At 40.6% G+C, this 17,333-nt stretch overlaps 1 protein-coding gene across 2 annotated transcripts; it reads right to left on the bottom strand.

Annotated features, from left to right (window-relative positions):
* Positions 1 to 534: 534 nt before the first annotated feature.
* Positions 535 to 17,323, bottom strand: exoc3l2a (exocyst complex component 3-like 2a). 2 transcript variants are annotated; one of them, XM_060862553.1, is made up of 14 exons: positions 17,288 to 17,323; positions 15,732 to 15,936; positions 12,270 to 12,807; positions 10,878 to 11,092; positions 8,479 to 9,322; positions 8,022 to 8,136; positions 7,677 to 7,787; positions 7,295 to 7,395; positions 7,096 to 7,206; positions 6,808 to 6,943; positions 6,589 to 6,711; positions 5,990 to 6,145; positions 5,141 to 5,262; positions 535 to 3,276 (listed from the first exon to the last, which is right to left on the bottom strand). In XM_060862553.1, the coding sequence occupies exons 1-14, from the start codon at positions 17,309 to 17,311 to the stop codon at positions 2,967 to 2,969; spliced, it is 3,111 nt and encodes a 1,036-aa protein (XP_060718536.1). In that variant the 5' UTR covers positions 17,312 to 17,323; the 3' UTR covers positions 535 to 2,966. The 2 variants fall into 2 exon arrangements, with proteins under 2 accessions (XP_060718536.1, XP_060718537.1); XM_060862554.1 differs by lacking the exon at positions 17,288 to 17,323 and having other exon boundaries at positions 12,270 to 12,862; positions 15,732 to 15,858.
* Positions 17,324 to 17,333: the final 10 nt, after the last annotated feature.

Genomic DNA, 17,333 nt, shown 5'->3' with positions numbered 1-17,333 from the left:
CCATTTGGCAAAAACACATAAATACCCCATTTATCTATTATAACTCTCTGGACAAAGCAACTTTTTTAGCAGTATACACCATTTCTTATAATAAACATACATGACAGTGGTGTCTCAACTGGTTAAGGCTCTGGGTTGTTCATTGGAAGATCAGGGTTCAAGCCCCATCACTGGCAAGCTGTATTGTTGGGCCCTTGAGCAAGGCCCTTACCCCTCACTGTACTTAGGGTGTTGTATCATGGCTGATCCTGTGCCCTGACCACATTCTCTAAAAGAAATAAAGGTTTTTATCTGTTTAGACCAAATTCCCCTCTTATTTATATAAAAAAAATCTTATAGACCCTGAAGCACTTCATTGATCTAAAACAATTTGTTTTTACTAAATACTTTTTAGTTTATCTATGATAAATGGTTGGGCAAAACTTGAAATCTTTTCGGGCAACGTGCCTCATTTCTTCATAATAACATTAAGATCTTATATAGTGAAAATCCCATATTTGGTAATAGTAATAAACATCTGGACTCAACACTATGTTCAAACAAATTACCTCAATTTTTAATGATTTTTTTTTACACCCAAACACCTTGTTTAACCAAAATACCACTCGAAAAGTGTTTAGCCAAAACACTGTGCTCATCCCAAACACCCCCTTATCCACCATAAATGCCATTTTTGTCACAATAGACCATTTCCACATAATAGCTATAGGACCAAGCACAGTATTTAACCAAAGCCACTTTTTTATTAAAAACACTTGATTTTATAAATACCAAACGTATCTCAATTTTCTTCCCAAAGCCATTCGAAAGTTAAGAAGACCAGATGGTTCTTCAGTAGATGGTTCTTCAGATCCCACTCTGGCACGATTACCTGTCTAAAATAAAGACAGGTCCATAGCTTTTTTTTTTTGTATCAATACCCAATCAATGGGTGTTTTTTTTTTATTTCCACTGAAATTGTTAGAATAAATCCGAATAATATTTCACATCACTTCAGTTCATATCTTTCAATTGATTTCACAAAGAAACTGCACAAATAATTGAACAGATACAGTTCAAGACCAGCTATTTAGAAGGATGCGTAATACGAATATGATTGAGTACAGTTACTGAAAATACTTCTTTATTAATAAACTCTTTATTTTGGACTATTGGTAATCATTGTGCACAATGAGGCTTGAGTGTACATGTTACGCGGAACCTTCTTTCACCTCAGTATGGACTAGTGTGAGTTTTGTGTTGAGATTCATGACGATGGACATACAAATTGCTGTTGTTCTTCCGGCTGCTCCCTGTTTGCGGTCGCCACAGTGGATCATCTGGTCCGCATATTTGATTTGGATGCCCTTCCTGACAAAACCCTCTCATTTTATGACGATGATGATGGACCCTCCCATTTTATGACTCTGTGACGATGGACATACAGTTTTACTGAAAATTTAAAGGAAAGTTCATTCCTGAGCCTCTATTACTTGCAGGTATATCCTACTGTGCTCTAAGGCCTTTTATTAAACATACTAGCTGTGCTTCATTACCATCTTCCTCATTACCAACGTCCTTATAAACCAGATAATGATCTTGTAAGACCAAGTTTGTCCTGCTCTAATCTGACCGGTCCCTGGGGATCATCATGTCTACTCCAGGTTACACGTTACTCCATGCTAATGTGTGAAAATCCCACGGTACAAACATTACAAGTTAGCCGTCTTAGAAAAAGCCAGAGTTTAACACTATGTTACTGTTAGCAATCATTTCTTGAAGTCTTTGTCCAAATCTTTTAGCAAAACCTGGCTTCATGCTCTCAATCATGAGTTTTAATCTAATCAGTTTTTAGAATGCATAACAAACCAGGCGATTTGGGGGCACAAAGATGGCCGACAGCAATTGACCTACATTTACACTTTCAGCGTCACTGATTAGCCTAGTTAGCTATTCAGGATAAACACAGTTTTCCACAGTAACTGCTTGCTATATATAAAACGGAAAATAAACTCTACTCAGATGAAAACCTTCTCTGTGCAAACTCGTGCACCAGTTCATCAGGAAATCACTTTTTCCTTCGATGCATCCTGTGTCTGAGAAGGATTAAGGATATCTTGTAAGCGTTAACTTTTTTATAGCTTATTTATCTAAATGGTTTAACAATGCACTTGAGTGCAAGTTGGATTAAATCGGGACGAGACCCTGTGTCTATTCGCGAGCTCGCTCCATTGTTTGGTGTGAACTGGAGTCGGGCTCTGTTTCCACCGGAGGAACCATTAGCTGTGTCAGACTGAGGGACTGATGACTCGGCGGTCATTAAGTCTACTTCCTGTTCGCTGTGTGAATAATGGAGAGTACTTCCTGTTTGAATCTTCTTGCCTCAAAGAAACACGATGGTCACATTTTTCTATTTCTTCCTGAACTTGTCTTGTGGAAAGCATGACCACATTCGACCACTTGGTTTCTGTCTTGTGTAGTTGTCATGTTTTTAGTATGTGGGCTTGTGGGCTAGCAAAACAAACATGTGGCTATAATCTGTTCCATTCTGGAATCAGCACCTTATTAGCAACCAAAACAGAAACAGTACCTGAGGATGGATCCTGAGCCATTGTTCTGCTAACTGAGGTTGAGCAGGTTAACAGCTTATTCTAAATTCAGTTACTTTTGGCGAGCTACAAAGGCAAATCAGACTTTTAGCTAGGTACAAGAAGAACATTTCATTGTTGTGGATGACGTGTAGGTTGACATGTTTTAGGAGGAAGCTTAATAAACAGAATTATAAGATTAGGTAAAGTATGAAGGATACGTGCCCACCTTGAAATCGGGAAAAAGGGCTGAACAATTTCTAACTTAAAAAAGTGCAAGTTTGTGAGTCCATATGTCATTGTGTTATTTTTTGTTTTGTTTTGTTTTTCTGGCTGATTTCTCTAACATATTGACTTGTAGACTAGTTAGTCATTGTCTAGTGACTGGTTAGTGAGACGTTATTGGTTGTCTTGTGTAACATGTTCATTCGCATCATCTGCTCTCCGGCTCATGCTCCTCGTGGGAAGCCTCCTGCGAGGTCGGGCACTCGACACCCACGACGACACTCTCAGTCCAAAACGGATTAGAACCAGTCCCAGACAGGGCATGTCCGTTGCCACGGTGATCTCGGAGAACAAGGCGTGGTCTCTAGAAACCTGGGCGGGGCTGTCGCTAGTCTCAAAGTCCCGGACGACGGCGAGAATCTCCTGTCGTTCCACCTGCTGGACCATCCCTCTGACGTTCAGTACAGCAGAGACATGTTTCCTCCTGAAATATAAAAAAATTATATTTAATCAATTTATCTTAATTAATGTCTTCATCCGGGCTCATCATTACTTTTTTTTATCTTGTCAAAATATTTTAAGTTGTGTCTCATTGATACACGTGATCAAACACTACAGAAAAGGAAGAATCCTGAAGCCAACAGTCAGTTTAAAGTATCAGCATGTCAAGCTGATCTGGGAACAGTGTTATCACTGCAATGGCACTGAAAATGTCCGTGTTTAACTGACAGAGACAATTAACAACAGGAAGCAGTGACCATATGCAGGGGTACAAGTATAACTTTGATCATTTACACTGTGTGTGTGTGTGTGTGTGTGTGTGTGTGTGTGTGTAGAACCAGTGTCTTCACTGGAATGTTGTAGCATGAGTGTGTGTATATTTTTTGAGTGATGGCACCGGAGAGTCTCCTGTGACCTGGCAAGTACAGGAAGTAGTCCGCATTGTCTTCCTGTTGGCTGGGCAGAGTTGTGCGTCAGCAAACAGGAGCACTGCCAGCCAATGACAACCGACACACACACACACTTTTACACACAAATGTGGTTTTGTTCTGTCAGAATGGCCTGTTAGAAAGACTTACAGTACACGTCAATCAAAATGTCCCTGAGACTCTGTATGCTGAATAACAGGATCACGGAAATGTGCACTTTATCTCTCTGTCTCTGTATATCTTCCTCACACGCAATTCCTAACCCTTGACTCTTTGATTCTTTCACTTTATCTCTCTCTCTCTCTCTCTCTCTCTCTCTCTCTCTCTCTCTCACACACACACACACACACACACACACACACATACATATACATATATGTATATATATATATATATATATATATATATATATATATATATATATATATATATATATATATATATATATATGGCTGGTCTTTAAACAAGAATGTCTTCCACGTTATTTTCCATATTAAACAATTTAAATTCCTTTTTTAAAATTCGAAATCAAAGTTTCTTGAAAAAAATCTGTACATACTCCAGAATAAATAAGACATCAGAGTTCAGTCTTAAGGCATTTTTAGTGTGACACTAAACTGTTTGTATTGTACCTTTTCGAAGGAACGATCAATTTTCTATGAGCACAAAAAGCGTTTCTGTTTTTGCAGGTAATCAGACACATTTATAAGTTGCTCGGTATCCCGTTTTTTCCTCTTGTGCCAGCCAAGTCTCTGTGCTATTCGTAGGGAATTTGGCACCGAGGCGCGTCACAACCCTCCGTCTCCACTGGGACTATTTTCGGCGAGACATTCTTAAGAGTTCAGGAAGGTGAAGGGTGTTGTGAAAAATAGCCATTCTGCAAAGACAGGAAGAGGCTAAGGTCGAGAGGTTCACTTATTCCTGAATGAAGTGCGCCTGTGACAGACAGAGTTCAGAGCTTCTCGCTTCCGTCTGCCAGCTCTGCACTTCATACGGCTGTTATAAAAATGATGAACCGCTCGGAGTGTTAAAGAGTATGAGGAGATAACGCTGAGTAATGGGCCATGTTTCTGCTGGACGCTGCAGTGAAACGTCCTGTTATGTGTGTGTGTGTGTGTGTGTATATGTGTGTATATGTGTGTGTGTATATGTGTGTGTGTGTACAGTATGTGTATGTGTGTGTGTATGTGTGTGTATACGTGTGTATGTGTGTGTATACGTGTGTATGTGTGTGTATATGTGTGTATGTGTGTGTATGTGTGTATGTGTGTGTGTATGTGTGTGTGTGTGTGTGTGTGTGTGTGTGTATGTGTATGTGTGTATGTGTGGTGTGTGTGTATTTGTGTGTGCGTATGTGTGTATGTGTGTGTGTGTACTGTATGTGTGGTGTGTGTGTGTGTGTGTGAGTGAGTTTCATACCGAATATCTGGGAACTCCTTCACCAGCACTCCCACCTCCATCTGAATAGATGGTGTGTCTTCCAGGAGGATGATGTCAGCCAGGTGACCAATCACATTATCCAGCCAGGAACAGGTAGACTCCTGAGAGAGAGAGAGAGAGAGAGAGAGAGAGAGAGAGAGAGAGAATTAAAATTAGCCCATCAATACTCTTATACAATACAATATAATAAAATTATTTCAGTGATACTGTAGATCTGCAGGCTGGTGGAAGTAAAAATAATTGACAAGCTTGAATTTTTCCAGCTCGCTGTGTCTTGGGATGTTGGGAGTTTGGAGTTCAGCACTCCTGCATGTCCGATTCTGACCCCTACACAGAGGAGTTTCACATAGGCATTAGCTATAAATATCCTCCAACACTCTCGCTCTCTTCCACAAACTAAATATCCTCAGTGGAATTAAAAGCTTGTTCGGGCATTTCCACGGAAACTGTTCTAAGCTGCAGAAAGCCTTCAAAGACAGCAGGCAGGAAGTGCCCGAGCAGCCCACTTCCTGTTTTCTGTTAAGATGATGGACGGGTTATTTAAGTGAAACACTGGACAGATAAGAATGGCGCTGCTCATGCGCTCTAACACAGACTCCGAGGGAAAAAAATCTCAGCTGACTCTCTCACATTTATATGGAACCGCTGCTGAGATGTGACAAACACGCTGAGGTTCTTCTTAATGTTTCATTTAAAGCTAGACATCAAATGAAAATGAACAGAGAATGTGTAATATTGTCAAGAGAACACAATGATCCATATATTTGTATGTATTTGGGTTTGTGTGTGTGTGTGCGTGTGTGTGTGTGTGTGTGTCTTTATATATACCAGGTCTTTAAAAAGTGCTTTGAGCTGTCTGGCCTCGTCCTGTAGCCGGAATGCGAGTCTCTTCCTCATTTTGAGTGACGTACAGATGACCCGCCCCCTCATGATGGCACGAACATATTCCACCATGACCCGCCTGTGCACCTCGTTCACCAGTGTCTGTCAATTGATCAGGTGAGAGACAATGAGAAAATGGATCAATGATTCAACAAGTCAATCAGTCAGTGCGTCGACAAGTCAATGAGTCAATGAGTCAATGAGTTAAATAGTCAAGGAGTCAAAAGGCCAATTAGTGAATGAGTCGACATGTCAATGAGTCAATAAGTCAATCAGTCAAAGTTTTAATAATTCAGGGAGCCAATGACTCAGTAATTCACTAATAAAGTGAGTCAATAAGTTACTGAGACAATATGTCAATATTTAATATGTCCATTAATCATAAATCTTCTTGCTGGATTAATTGAATCAATTAATTAAGCCAACAGATAAAAGTACATTTTGATTTTCAGTGAGATATCCACTTTTTTGCCATATGTTTTTGTATACTGTGTGTGTGTGTGTGTGTGTGTGTGTGTGTGTGTGCGTGTGTGTGTGTGTTTTACCTGATAAGGAGGACAGTCCATCCTGCGAAACTTTTTAAAGTGCTGTTTGATGGAAGCCTCGATGCTCTCATACGCCTCTGTGTTGTTCAGCCATTTCTTTCTGAGCAGTTTATCAAAGAAGGGCTACAGGGCAGAGAACACACACTGCTAGACAAACAAAGTATAAAAAAAAAAAAAAACATAAAATCACGTGTGTGTTTTTTGTGTGTTATATCCTACCCTAATGTCTTCAAACAGTCTGTTGGTGAGAACTCGTACAGACTGGTTGATGATGCGTTCAAGTGACGAGTGCGCTCTGTGGGAGGAGTCTTCACTGCCGAGGGGGTCACACTGCCTACAGCGTTCCACAAAGCTCCTACACACACACACACACACACAGTACAAGTCACAGATTACACTACATTTGAAATCACTTGCAGTGAAGTTTTATGTTTGGTTGTGTGTGTGTGTGATTGGTTTTCTTTATAGATAACATATGAGTGTACTTAGGAGAGCTCTTGAACTGACCTGAAGGGAGGAATGCAGTTGGCCAGAGCGATGGTGCGGGACACGTAACCGTCAGCTCGATCCCCAAATTCTGCCTGAGTCTCGTGGAACATCTCTACTTTTCTCTGGAAACTAAACACACACACAAATAATTCTTTGTCAAAATATCACACACTACAATCATCATCATAATCATTGTTATCATCATACTGCTCCTCACCTGTGAAGAAAGTCAGCTAACCCTTTGAGAGTGCACCTGGCCACTCGGGCTCCCAAAGGCTGACTGACACCTGTTGATCTGTCCAGGTCCACCTTCAGCCTCTGACAACACACACATACACACACAAAATACACGTCACGAGTGATTATGAGCATTAATAATGATGTGCAATCGCTCATGGTACTGACAATGTAATAATATTAGCAGATCACTCACAGTCTTATTGTTAATGTTTGATCACTCGTGTACACTCACACACACATACGTATACATGTATATACATATATATATATATATATATATATATATATATATATATATATATATATATATATATATATATATATATACACATATATATGTGTGTGTGTGTGTGTGTTACCTGTATGATTGAACGTGCAAGGCCGGACTGGTACTCCTCAATGTGTAAAGTCTGTGTCCATCGCTTCTCCTCATCTTCCAGAACCTGCGAGAGCTCCATAGTTACCTTATCCTACACCCACACACATATACACACACACACACACACACACACACACACACAATACAAGTCACAGATTACATTACATTTGAAATTACTTGCAGTGATTGTGTCCCTGTGTGTATATGGGTTAGGTTGTATATGTGTATATTTGTGTGTGTGTTAGGGTGTATGTATTAGTATGTGTGTATTTGAGTAAGTGTAAGTACAGACTTGGTGTGTGTGTGTGTGTGTGTGTATCTGTACCCAGACAGTGTCGAGACACTCCTGTTCCAGCCTATCCATGACCTCAGCAGGAAGCAATGGCTCCAGAGCTCCACAGTCTAAAGACCCCATAGCACCCACCATACCCAGCACATCCCTGCAACACACCCCTTCCGTCAGCCAGAATGGTACAGCCCAGGACTGGCAAGCCGTGCAAATGTGTATTTGTGTGTATACTCTGATTATAAAGAACTCTAAATATAGGAAAACGATTGTGTGTTACATCAGAAACTTTATATATTTTACTTTCAGATATCCTTAAAGGTGCAGTTTGTAATTTTCAGGACCAGAAATATGTAAACATAAGTCTGAAACGAAGGCCTCATTCACTAATAACGTAGTTAACAGAGTATTCATGCAAACTATTTTTAAAACTCCAGCTACATCTATAACATGTTGTTAGGATCTATTCATGGGGAAATGGTAGGTGAAGGTGTACCTGTTGTAGATGTTGTAGACCCAATCAAGCATTGAGTAGATATCGGTGATCTGCACTTGCCCTGCAGTGATCGCTCGGAGACGCTTGGCCACGCCTCTGTGGTAGCTCTGCATGTACACCTGAAACACGGAGAACTCCTTTGGATACACTCCTACCACATTCCTCCTCGCTGCGTCCATGTCTTCTACCACTCGTCCTCTCAGACGATCCAGAAACAAGCCCATCTGTCCTGCTGTGATACCCCCGGGCTGTGGAAGTGACCAATCAGCAGCCTCTCCAACTGCCTCCGCCCACTTTTGCCTCATCCTCCGGGGACGCTTGCTGGAACGGACCCCCTCAAACAGGTTGGACTGGGCCTCCTGCCGCTGGTCAGAGTGGGCCCTCTCACACAGGTCTGATGGAGCCTTCTCATGCAGGTCAGTCTGGGTCCCATCATGGAGTTCGGATTGAGCTTCCTTGCGCAGGGCCCAGACACGGTCAGCGTGCTCCTCCTGCTGGATCACAAGCACGACTAGCCCGAGCTGGGGACTGGCACATGGCTGGCGAAGCGACTCACGCACCACATCCCACATCTCTCTCTGCAGTGCCTCGTAGAGCAACTCCACATCTTTGATTTTCCTCATGCTTGCATCCCAGGCGCTCGGAGCCTCGTCATCACACTGGCCTGCCAGGGCGAGCCACAGAGGGGAGGTCAGAGGGGGAGGGGTTGTAGCCATGATTGTCGGGGTGGTGGGCGGGGTTTGCAAAAGAGTGGGGTCGAGTTCGCATTCTCTCTCCAGCTCTTGTATGTGGGTGTCGGCCAGCAGGAGGTCTCGCTGATTGACCAGCTGCAGGATCTCAAGGACTGATCAAAGAAGAGAAATTATTTTATAAATTATATCAAAACAACCTGTTAATGGTTCAAACCATACAATAGGGTCTATTTCTTGTAGTGCTCAGAACCGTTGAAAGTGGGTTTGTTATTGAATGGGACATCCATACATGAGCTCGAACAGATTTCTGAGATTCACCTCAAGAGAACTGCAATGTTTTTCCAAAAAATGTAAAGACTTCCTTACGTAACTTCAAATCCGCTCAGTAACCCTGTCAGGTTGCATCATTTAGGCTAGATGGATAAAAGGGCCTCAAACAACATGCCTTAATACTGATGCCCTCTATATGCAATATAACTTATAATGTAACTACAAATTTGCTAGCAACATTAGCATCATAGCTTCAAAGTAAAACTTAAGCAGCAAACATCGGACCCCAAGTACATAGGGATGTGTTAGCCTAGTAGTTAAGGCGATGGCCTACTAACCGGAAGGTCATGAGTTTGAGTCCTAGGTCTACCAAGCTGCCATTGCTGGGCCCCTGAGCAAGGCCCTTAACCCTCAAATGCTCAGTTGAAATAAATTGTAAGTCACCCTGGATATGGGTGTCTGCTAAATGCCGTAAATGTTCGTCTTTGCTGATTATAGTATTTTGGTACATATTGTAATTTAAAGTCCACTCTGTCATCTGTGATGTGTTCAGAAAATGAGAAATGCACTGTGTTATGTACTGTGTGAAAGTGTGTTGTTTTGTCATTAAGGGTGTTCTCGCGATTAGAACATTTGACCGTTGACGCAGCTTCTGGCGAGAGTCTTATCAGAACAAATCCGCAGTGAATGTACGTCGTTTCCTGGTTTTTCACAGTTGATTGCCAATGACTCAGATGGACCTTAAGACCCCGAGCTACTTATTAAGAGCAAAGCATTGTGGGTGAGGTGATGAAGTCTCTGCCCGCAGACAAAACAGACTTCCGGCCAGTTAGTGATCCAAGAGCATGTCGATAGGCTGCCAATAAAGGGATCAGAGTTCACAGGTGCTCAAACTTCTGTTCATGTATTTCAGGTCTGTTTAAGCATTCAGGTCAACACACTTTCTGTCTCACTCAGACGAGGAAGAAAAGAATGCATCAGGCGGGTCAGGACCTGGTGCTTGTTCATTCTGATGTGCTGACTACAGAACAGCGACGTAAACAGGTTGAGGAAAGACGAGGGTCAGGTCATATACATGTTCACACTCACTGCTTTCTCTCCCCCGTTTCCCACTTTCATTGCCCTTGTTTGTTTTCTTGCGTAATTCAGGGCAAAGCCATTATTCAGCATCCGTTCATAAATGACACACTGTCCACAATAACCCAACATAATATTTAGACTTGTAGCTCACATACAAAACTAGCAGTATGAGCAACAATCGTAATTTTTACCATTATGATTTTAGAAAAGTTCACATGAAGTCTTGATTTGCTCACCTGGAAACACCATCCAAGAAAATGTCAAAGTACAATGTCTAAACACCCAAAAGAAACGTTACAATCTGCATCCTGTGGAGTAGAGAAACCACAAAGCACCAACATGAAACAAGGTTCTTACCTGAGAGCGGCTCCCTGCGCTTGATGGGCGTCTCTTCCTCTGGATTTTCCTGTTCGGCCTCCAGGGAGTCACGGCTGGTGAGCGAGTCTCCACGGAGTTTGCTCAGGCTGCGCAGGAATGAGGGTCGACGATCAGGGTCTCCGTCATCCTCACCGTTCACCTCCCCCTCCGGGAGACTCTCCCTCCGCTCGCTCTTCTTCCTCCGCCCTGCCAGCCTGGACAAAGGGGACAGATGAAGGCATAGATGAGGATGAACAACTATCACATGTGCAACATAACCATGGAACGTCATTATTATCTTCATACCAAGAGCATGATGTTAAACATGACAAAACCATCCCATGCAAGGGTTCAGGTGGTTGTGGGAAACAGTGTCTGTAATGGTTAAATAGTGAGATTGTTTGGCACTAGACCAGACTTCCACAATGTTCCCCTTTCCCCCAAATGTAATTGAGCTGCTAAGGCGTATTTTGTGTCCAAGTGTGTTTCTTTGTTTATGATCTGGAGAGATGATTTATTATTTATTTATTTGTTTTATTTGCAGCATTTGGCAGACGCCTTTATCCAGAGCAGTCAAGATTCACCTGGCTGACAACAGAGGGCACGAAACTGCTGCTTTAATGATGTAAAATAAGGTGTTTTACAAACACCTTTGAGTTTGAATTCTGTACTGTTATTTCCATATGATCTTAACATGTTTGTTAGGTTTTGTTAAGTAAGTGTTAATAAATGCTGTTATTTAAGAAGGAGGAAGGAGAATTGAAAGAGTACAAATGGACTTGAGTTTCTCATTACACCAGCTCCCTGCAACACAGCCCTCTATCCATTTCTACAGATCTATCACTCTATAGTTGTTGTTATTTTTTGTAAATTTCATCTGCTCTCTCTAGGAGTGTTTCCCGAGGCGTGTGTTCTTTAGCCAGTTTCCTGAATAACTCCATAAGAATTAATTAAGCAGCGGTAGGAGTGAACGGACATGACCTGAAAGTTTCATTGTGTCGCTCCTGCGAAACGATTTTCTGTGTATTATAAATAAACAAACGGATGTGTGTTTGTGTGTTTACGATGGAAGAGAAACACAGCCCACATTACCAGTGGAAACAATGTACCTGGTATTAATAGAGACAATCTTTCCACACAGACCTACCATACACACACACACAGAGCTAAACAAGCTAATTTTATAGAGCCATGATACTTGCAGTATCAGTTGCTAATGAGGGTTCTATTATTATACATGGTTCACCTGAAAGGTGGTTGATCATCCATAAAGTTTATAGTGACTCAGCTTAGCTTGTTTAGATTTGCAAAGTTAACGTCACCTAAAGACACACACACGTCTTCATGTTCTCGCTTATGTGATCTAATTTTTTAAATAAATGACTCACTGACCTCAGCAAGGTCATGATCTCCTCAGATGGTCTCCTATGATTCTTCTTCTTTTTCTTCTCCTTCCCGGTAGTGGGCGTGGCAGGCAAGGTGTTGCTCCACACGTTTCGCCCAGTCAGGCGCAGCCCCTTGCTCAGTTTTCCCAAGGTCTTCAGCGGTGATGAGCCACATATGCGCTCCAGTGTCCCTCTCAGAGGAGAGCTGCCCTTAGTCCTGTCTGTGACCTTCAGGCCTCCATGCAGCTCGGTGTTCATCTCGTTCTCCAGTGCCTCGCCCTCACGTGATGACCTGGTCAGGACCCGTCCTCTCTCCCATACACCACCTTCCTCATCATTCCAACCCCCATCTAGGTCCACGTCCTCGAAGGGGTTGAGGCTGGATGGTGGAAGGATGAGCTCGCCATTGCCGTGGTTACTCTTAAGCATTGTTTCATTGTTGTCATGGTTATTCTTTAGCATCACATCACTGTTGCTGAGGTTACTCCTGGACCTCCCTGGGAGCTTCTTCAGAATGGGCATGCTGGCTCCAGAAGGGTTCAACACTGGGAAACAAAATGGCCGTTGGTTCGTTCTGTCAACAATCAGATCAACCAGTCCCTGTATAACAGAATTCAGAAATGTAGCATTTAAAAAATTGACCTTTGTTGAGTTTGAAATGCAGAAGTGTATTTTATTGGAATTTATAAATGTTAAACGTTTGATAATGTTCGAGTGGTTAACGCCAGAACAGCGTTTAGTATAGGATTCCCAGCAACTCTGATAGTACAAAGATACATAACTAAAGACAGTGAAAGTGGGACAAAATTAATAGAAATGTCAACATTTACCACAGAAATATAATTTACTTACTAATTTCAGGCTCTGCACTACTGAAATTACTCTCCAAGTACATATAGCATTAGATGCTAACAAACATTCCTTAGCCATTAACACTGTATTATGACTGTGTGCTTGAAGCTAGTGTACTGTCACATTTATTATTTAAGATTAAAGTCATGAAAAGTATGACATTTCATTTGGAATCTTACAGAAAATCTTCCAGAGTAAAAACATGAGCATGTACGAATGTAACATGATAACAGAACTAGCTGTTGCTAATTTATTGATGCCGTTTTTACCCGAACAATTTGTATATAATGAATAGAGAACAAGACTCAGGTAAGAATAAGCAGCCGTGTGTGTGTGTGTGTGTGTGTGTGTGTGTGTGTGTGTGTGTGTGTGTGTGTGTGTGTGTGTGTGTGTGTTTGTGTGTGTGTGCGCCTTTGCTTTGCTTGGCATGAGCGCTAGTGTTTGTTGAATTAGTGCCGTGTTTTCACACCGAGGTCTGTAGGTGTATCCTATTCCAATATTTTTATCTTGAATAGGAAACCTGATTTATAAATATTGTACGCCTGAGAGGAAAGCGCTGTTTATTTCTCTGGTAATATGTGTGTTTTTAAAAAGTTTTATATAAACAGCAAATGGGAAAAACTGTGTTTTGTTTGGCTCTGGCTGCTGTGCGGGTTCTTCGGGTCAACCTATAAAGCTGAACAATTACAGACGAGAACCGGTAACGCTGGATAAGGTGGAAATATAGAATATTGTTAGCGCTGTGCTAACAGTGTAGAGAATAGAGACGAAGGTTAAACAAACTAGCTAAGCTCTAAAACAGAAATAAAAACAGAAAGAGCACCATGAAGTAAGAAAAGGAATTTCCACAACAATTGTGAAGAAAAATTTGAAGACAAAATAAGTATTTTACAAGATTTAAATATTGTTTGAGTAGCTAAACTAACTCACTAAATTGCTAGAAAATAAAGTTCGTGATTTACACGTGTTTGAAAATTCTTTATTTGATTAGCATTCAGCTTTTTCACAGCACCTTAATTACTTTTTTTTTTAGGAAAAAGTTTAGCAAGAAAGCTAGCTAGCTAGACATGTTTAGCACTCGGTGATCAAGTCAGTCAGGATGGTGGATTAAAATGAAAAATATACCACTTTTATTTTGTTAATACTTTCTTTAATTTTAGCTCTAAATTTCTTAAATTTTTCTCTAAAAAAAAAAAAAGTCATTCAGTTGCTATGGAAATGCCTTCAAGCTGAAAACTACACAAAACAAACTAGCTAGCTGCTTTCATTCATAATAAACTATTAAATAAGGTGTAAAGTTAATAGCTATACATTGAGTGGAGTTTTTAAGGACACCATCATGGTTGGTACACCAGTATAGGTAAAGATATCCAGCAATAAAATGTAATGCAAACATTTAAAAATGATAACACTATGGCTAATCCTGAACTACCATCTGGACTTTGCTACATTTTTCCTTTATCCAGCCCTCAATAATCTGAGAAGAAAACACCTTTGACACATGCACCTACAAATACTATATTACCAACACACACACACACACACACCTGTTCCTACAGTCCTACAGCGAGGTCTCTCCCAAGTACATGAAGTGTGTGTCAGCAAATCAGCATGTGGATGTTCATACATGTGTGAACACTCATGTATATGGAATGTGGCTCACAGAGTGTGTATTATTAAACACAGTGACTTCAGGGAGCCCAGCGGTTCGGGACACATACAGAGTCATAGATAGCCATAGACCAACACACTGTTATATAAAAGACACGAGAGGATGGACGAACCCTCACGTTAACACATGTTAACCACTAAGTGGGTGTGTTTTCACTGCATAAATTCAGTACTCGGTACTCATCACTCAGTGTATAATAAATGTTCTGTGCAAACGTTTGTGCCCCCCAAACACATATTGTTCCAAATACAGTTTATCTACAAAAAAAAAATAATAATAAAAACATGCTAATACTACAGTGCTAAAAAATAAAAAAAAAAACTATAACTTAGATAAAAGTTAAAGTTTCTTTGTTTGTTCGTTCAGATCCAGGATCAGCAACATTGAACCAGATCTTATTTAAGTTTTAATAAAAGAACCACAACACTGACCTCAGCTCAGCATCACCTGACATTTTCTTTCAAACGAGCGAAAACTATTCGATCAGCGAATTATATTTGCAAAAATCGAATCAGCAGATAAATTTAATCTAAAAATCAGAAATCTGATCTATTTCAGGGAGGTAATGAAATGAATGTTTTACAGATTAGTTAATCATTTCAACAATTAAAGTTTTTTTAAGACCGACATTATGCAGAAGATGTAACCCTGGGACGTAGACTAGACCGCACATGCTGCAGTGATGCTGAACAATTAACCACCAAACCTGAAGCTTATTATGAAATGAGATATCAGATATACAATATAACACATTTAAAGCAATAGCAAAATATCAAAAGTTTACACACCTGTGTGACAGTTAAATATTTAACATCCTGCATTTATGCTTCAAACAAATAACATTTAAACACCTTAATCGGTTCATTTTTTCTATGAGAATTTAGTCACTTATTCATCAATTACACACACACACACACACACTCACACACTGACATGTGGACTTACCTTCAGCTCCAGTGGACAGGCGCTTTACTGCTGTGCCATTCCTGTGTGTAAGGGTCCACAGAAGCAGTGTGTGTGTGTGTGTGTATGTGTGTGTGTGTGCTTCTTCTTCGGAGATGCCAGACAAGTCTGATGGAATGTCGGCCACCGGCATTTCGTTTGCTACCAGATGCTGATGTGTTATCCTGAGGAAACAGAGGCACCCTCCCTAAACAAACACACACATGTCATATACACACATACATCACACACACACACACATAATTCACACTCATTTAATACACACACAAAATACACATATACACACTTAATTTACACACATACATCATACACACACACACAGCCTCAATTAGATTAAAAAAGTGCCAATTTGAATTTCATGGGCACTTCAGAATTTTTGTTCATTGAGTTTCTTTAGTTTTCAGTTCACTGAATTCTGTCTTCTGATTGGTCAGAAGAAGTTGATTAGTTTTCTCTAACAGAAGATTTTGTGCTCATTAATGAACACATTTCGTGATGAAAGCTCCATGGGATCTGTGCCTAATAATAAACAGATCTGATTTGTTTGTTTTCTGTGTTATCGAACAAATACAGCATGACGAGATGTAATTGTTGATATGATGAAGTAAGCTGATGTTAAACTGACACTCATGGAGGGAGCCTCCGGTGTCAGAGGTAAAGCTGTAATCTTTTTACATGAAGAGAGAGAAAACAGAGTGTCTGTTGAGGGAAGCACTTCTTTGAGCTGCTATAACAGGAGTGAGAACAGGATCTGACTTGTTTCTCAATGCACCACATCATTAAACGTAACTATAAATGGCTCAAACATATGGAGTGCCATCCTTTAAGAAAGGGGGGAAAATGTAATTGTTGGAAAACTGCTGCGCTAGAAGAGTAATAAGGAACTTCAGATGTTCTGTTGTAGGAAAAAAAATCACCTTCCACTTAATCACATCACCCTGTTGTTGATGAGTTTCCTATAACAGCATGCCAACTTGTGTTTGATTCTTTACTTAAGACTCGGCTCCATTTTTCTGTCTTCTTATTAGCCCTCAGTTCTGTTCCGCACTACTATCAGTTCCTTTAGATTTGGTTCTGTTTAGCATAAATGCTTAAACACTAAGAGGTCTTTAAGGATTTAATATATAGACACCAACTATCCACTCTTTCTAACAGGGAAACACTGTTCTACATGGAAATGTTAACAGATAGGGACAACTAACAAGAAGTTATTCTACAAATACACACTTCCATATGAAGGTTTTTAGCATTCAGGTTTACTTATTGTAGAGTTCAGTTTCTAATTAATATTAATATTCATCCTTAAGTCCCAGCTGCATTATAGCTAGTGGTTTTGTATTTTCTTTTGTTATTCCGCCCTCTGGTGGTCATATATATAAGGCAGGGACTAAAACATCAGCAGTTCAAGTGCTGTGACTATTAATCAGCATTAATCACAATATTTACTACACGTTCTGCTTCTCAAAAGATCCAGCACATTTAGTAAATTGTGTCTGAAACCAGCAAGTATTCACAATTTTCACTTTTTTTTAACACACCTGCCACTTGTTGAGCTGAATCATTCATTCATTCATTTTCTACCGC

The sequence above is a fragment of the Tachysurus vachellii genome, chromosome 26 (assembly GCF_030014155.1).
Source record: "Tachysurus vachellii isolate PV-2020 chromosome 26, HZAU_Pvac_v1, whole genome shotgun sequence".
NCBI classification, from domain to species: Eukaryota; Metazoa; Chordata; class Actinopteri; order Siluriformes; family Bagridae; genus Tachysurus; species Tachysurus vachellii.
The sequence above is the reverse complement of the archived record's forward strand: the minus strand, read 5'-3'. Positions and strand labels throughout refer to the sequence as shown.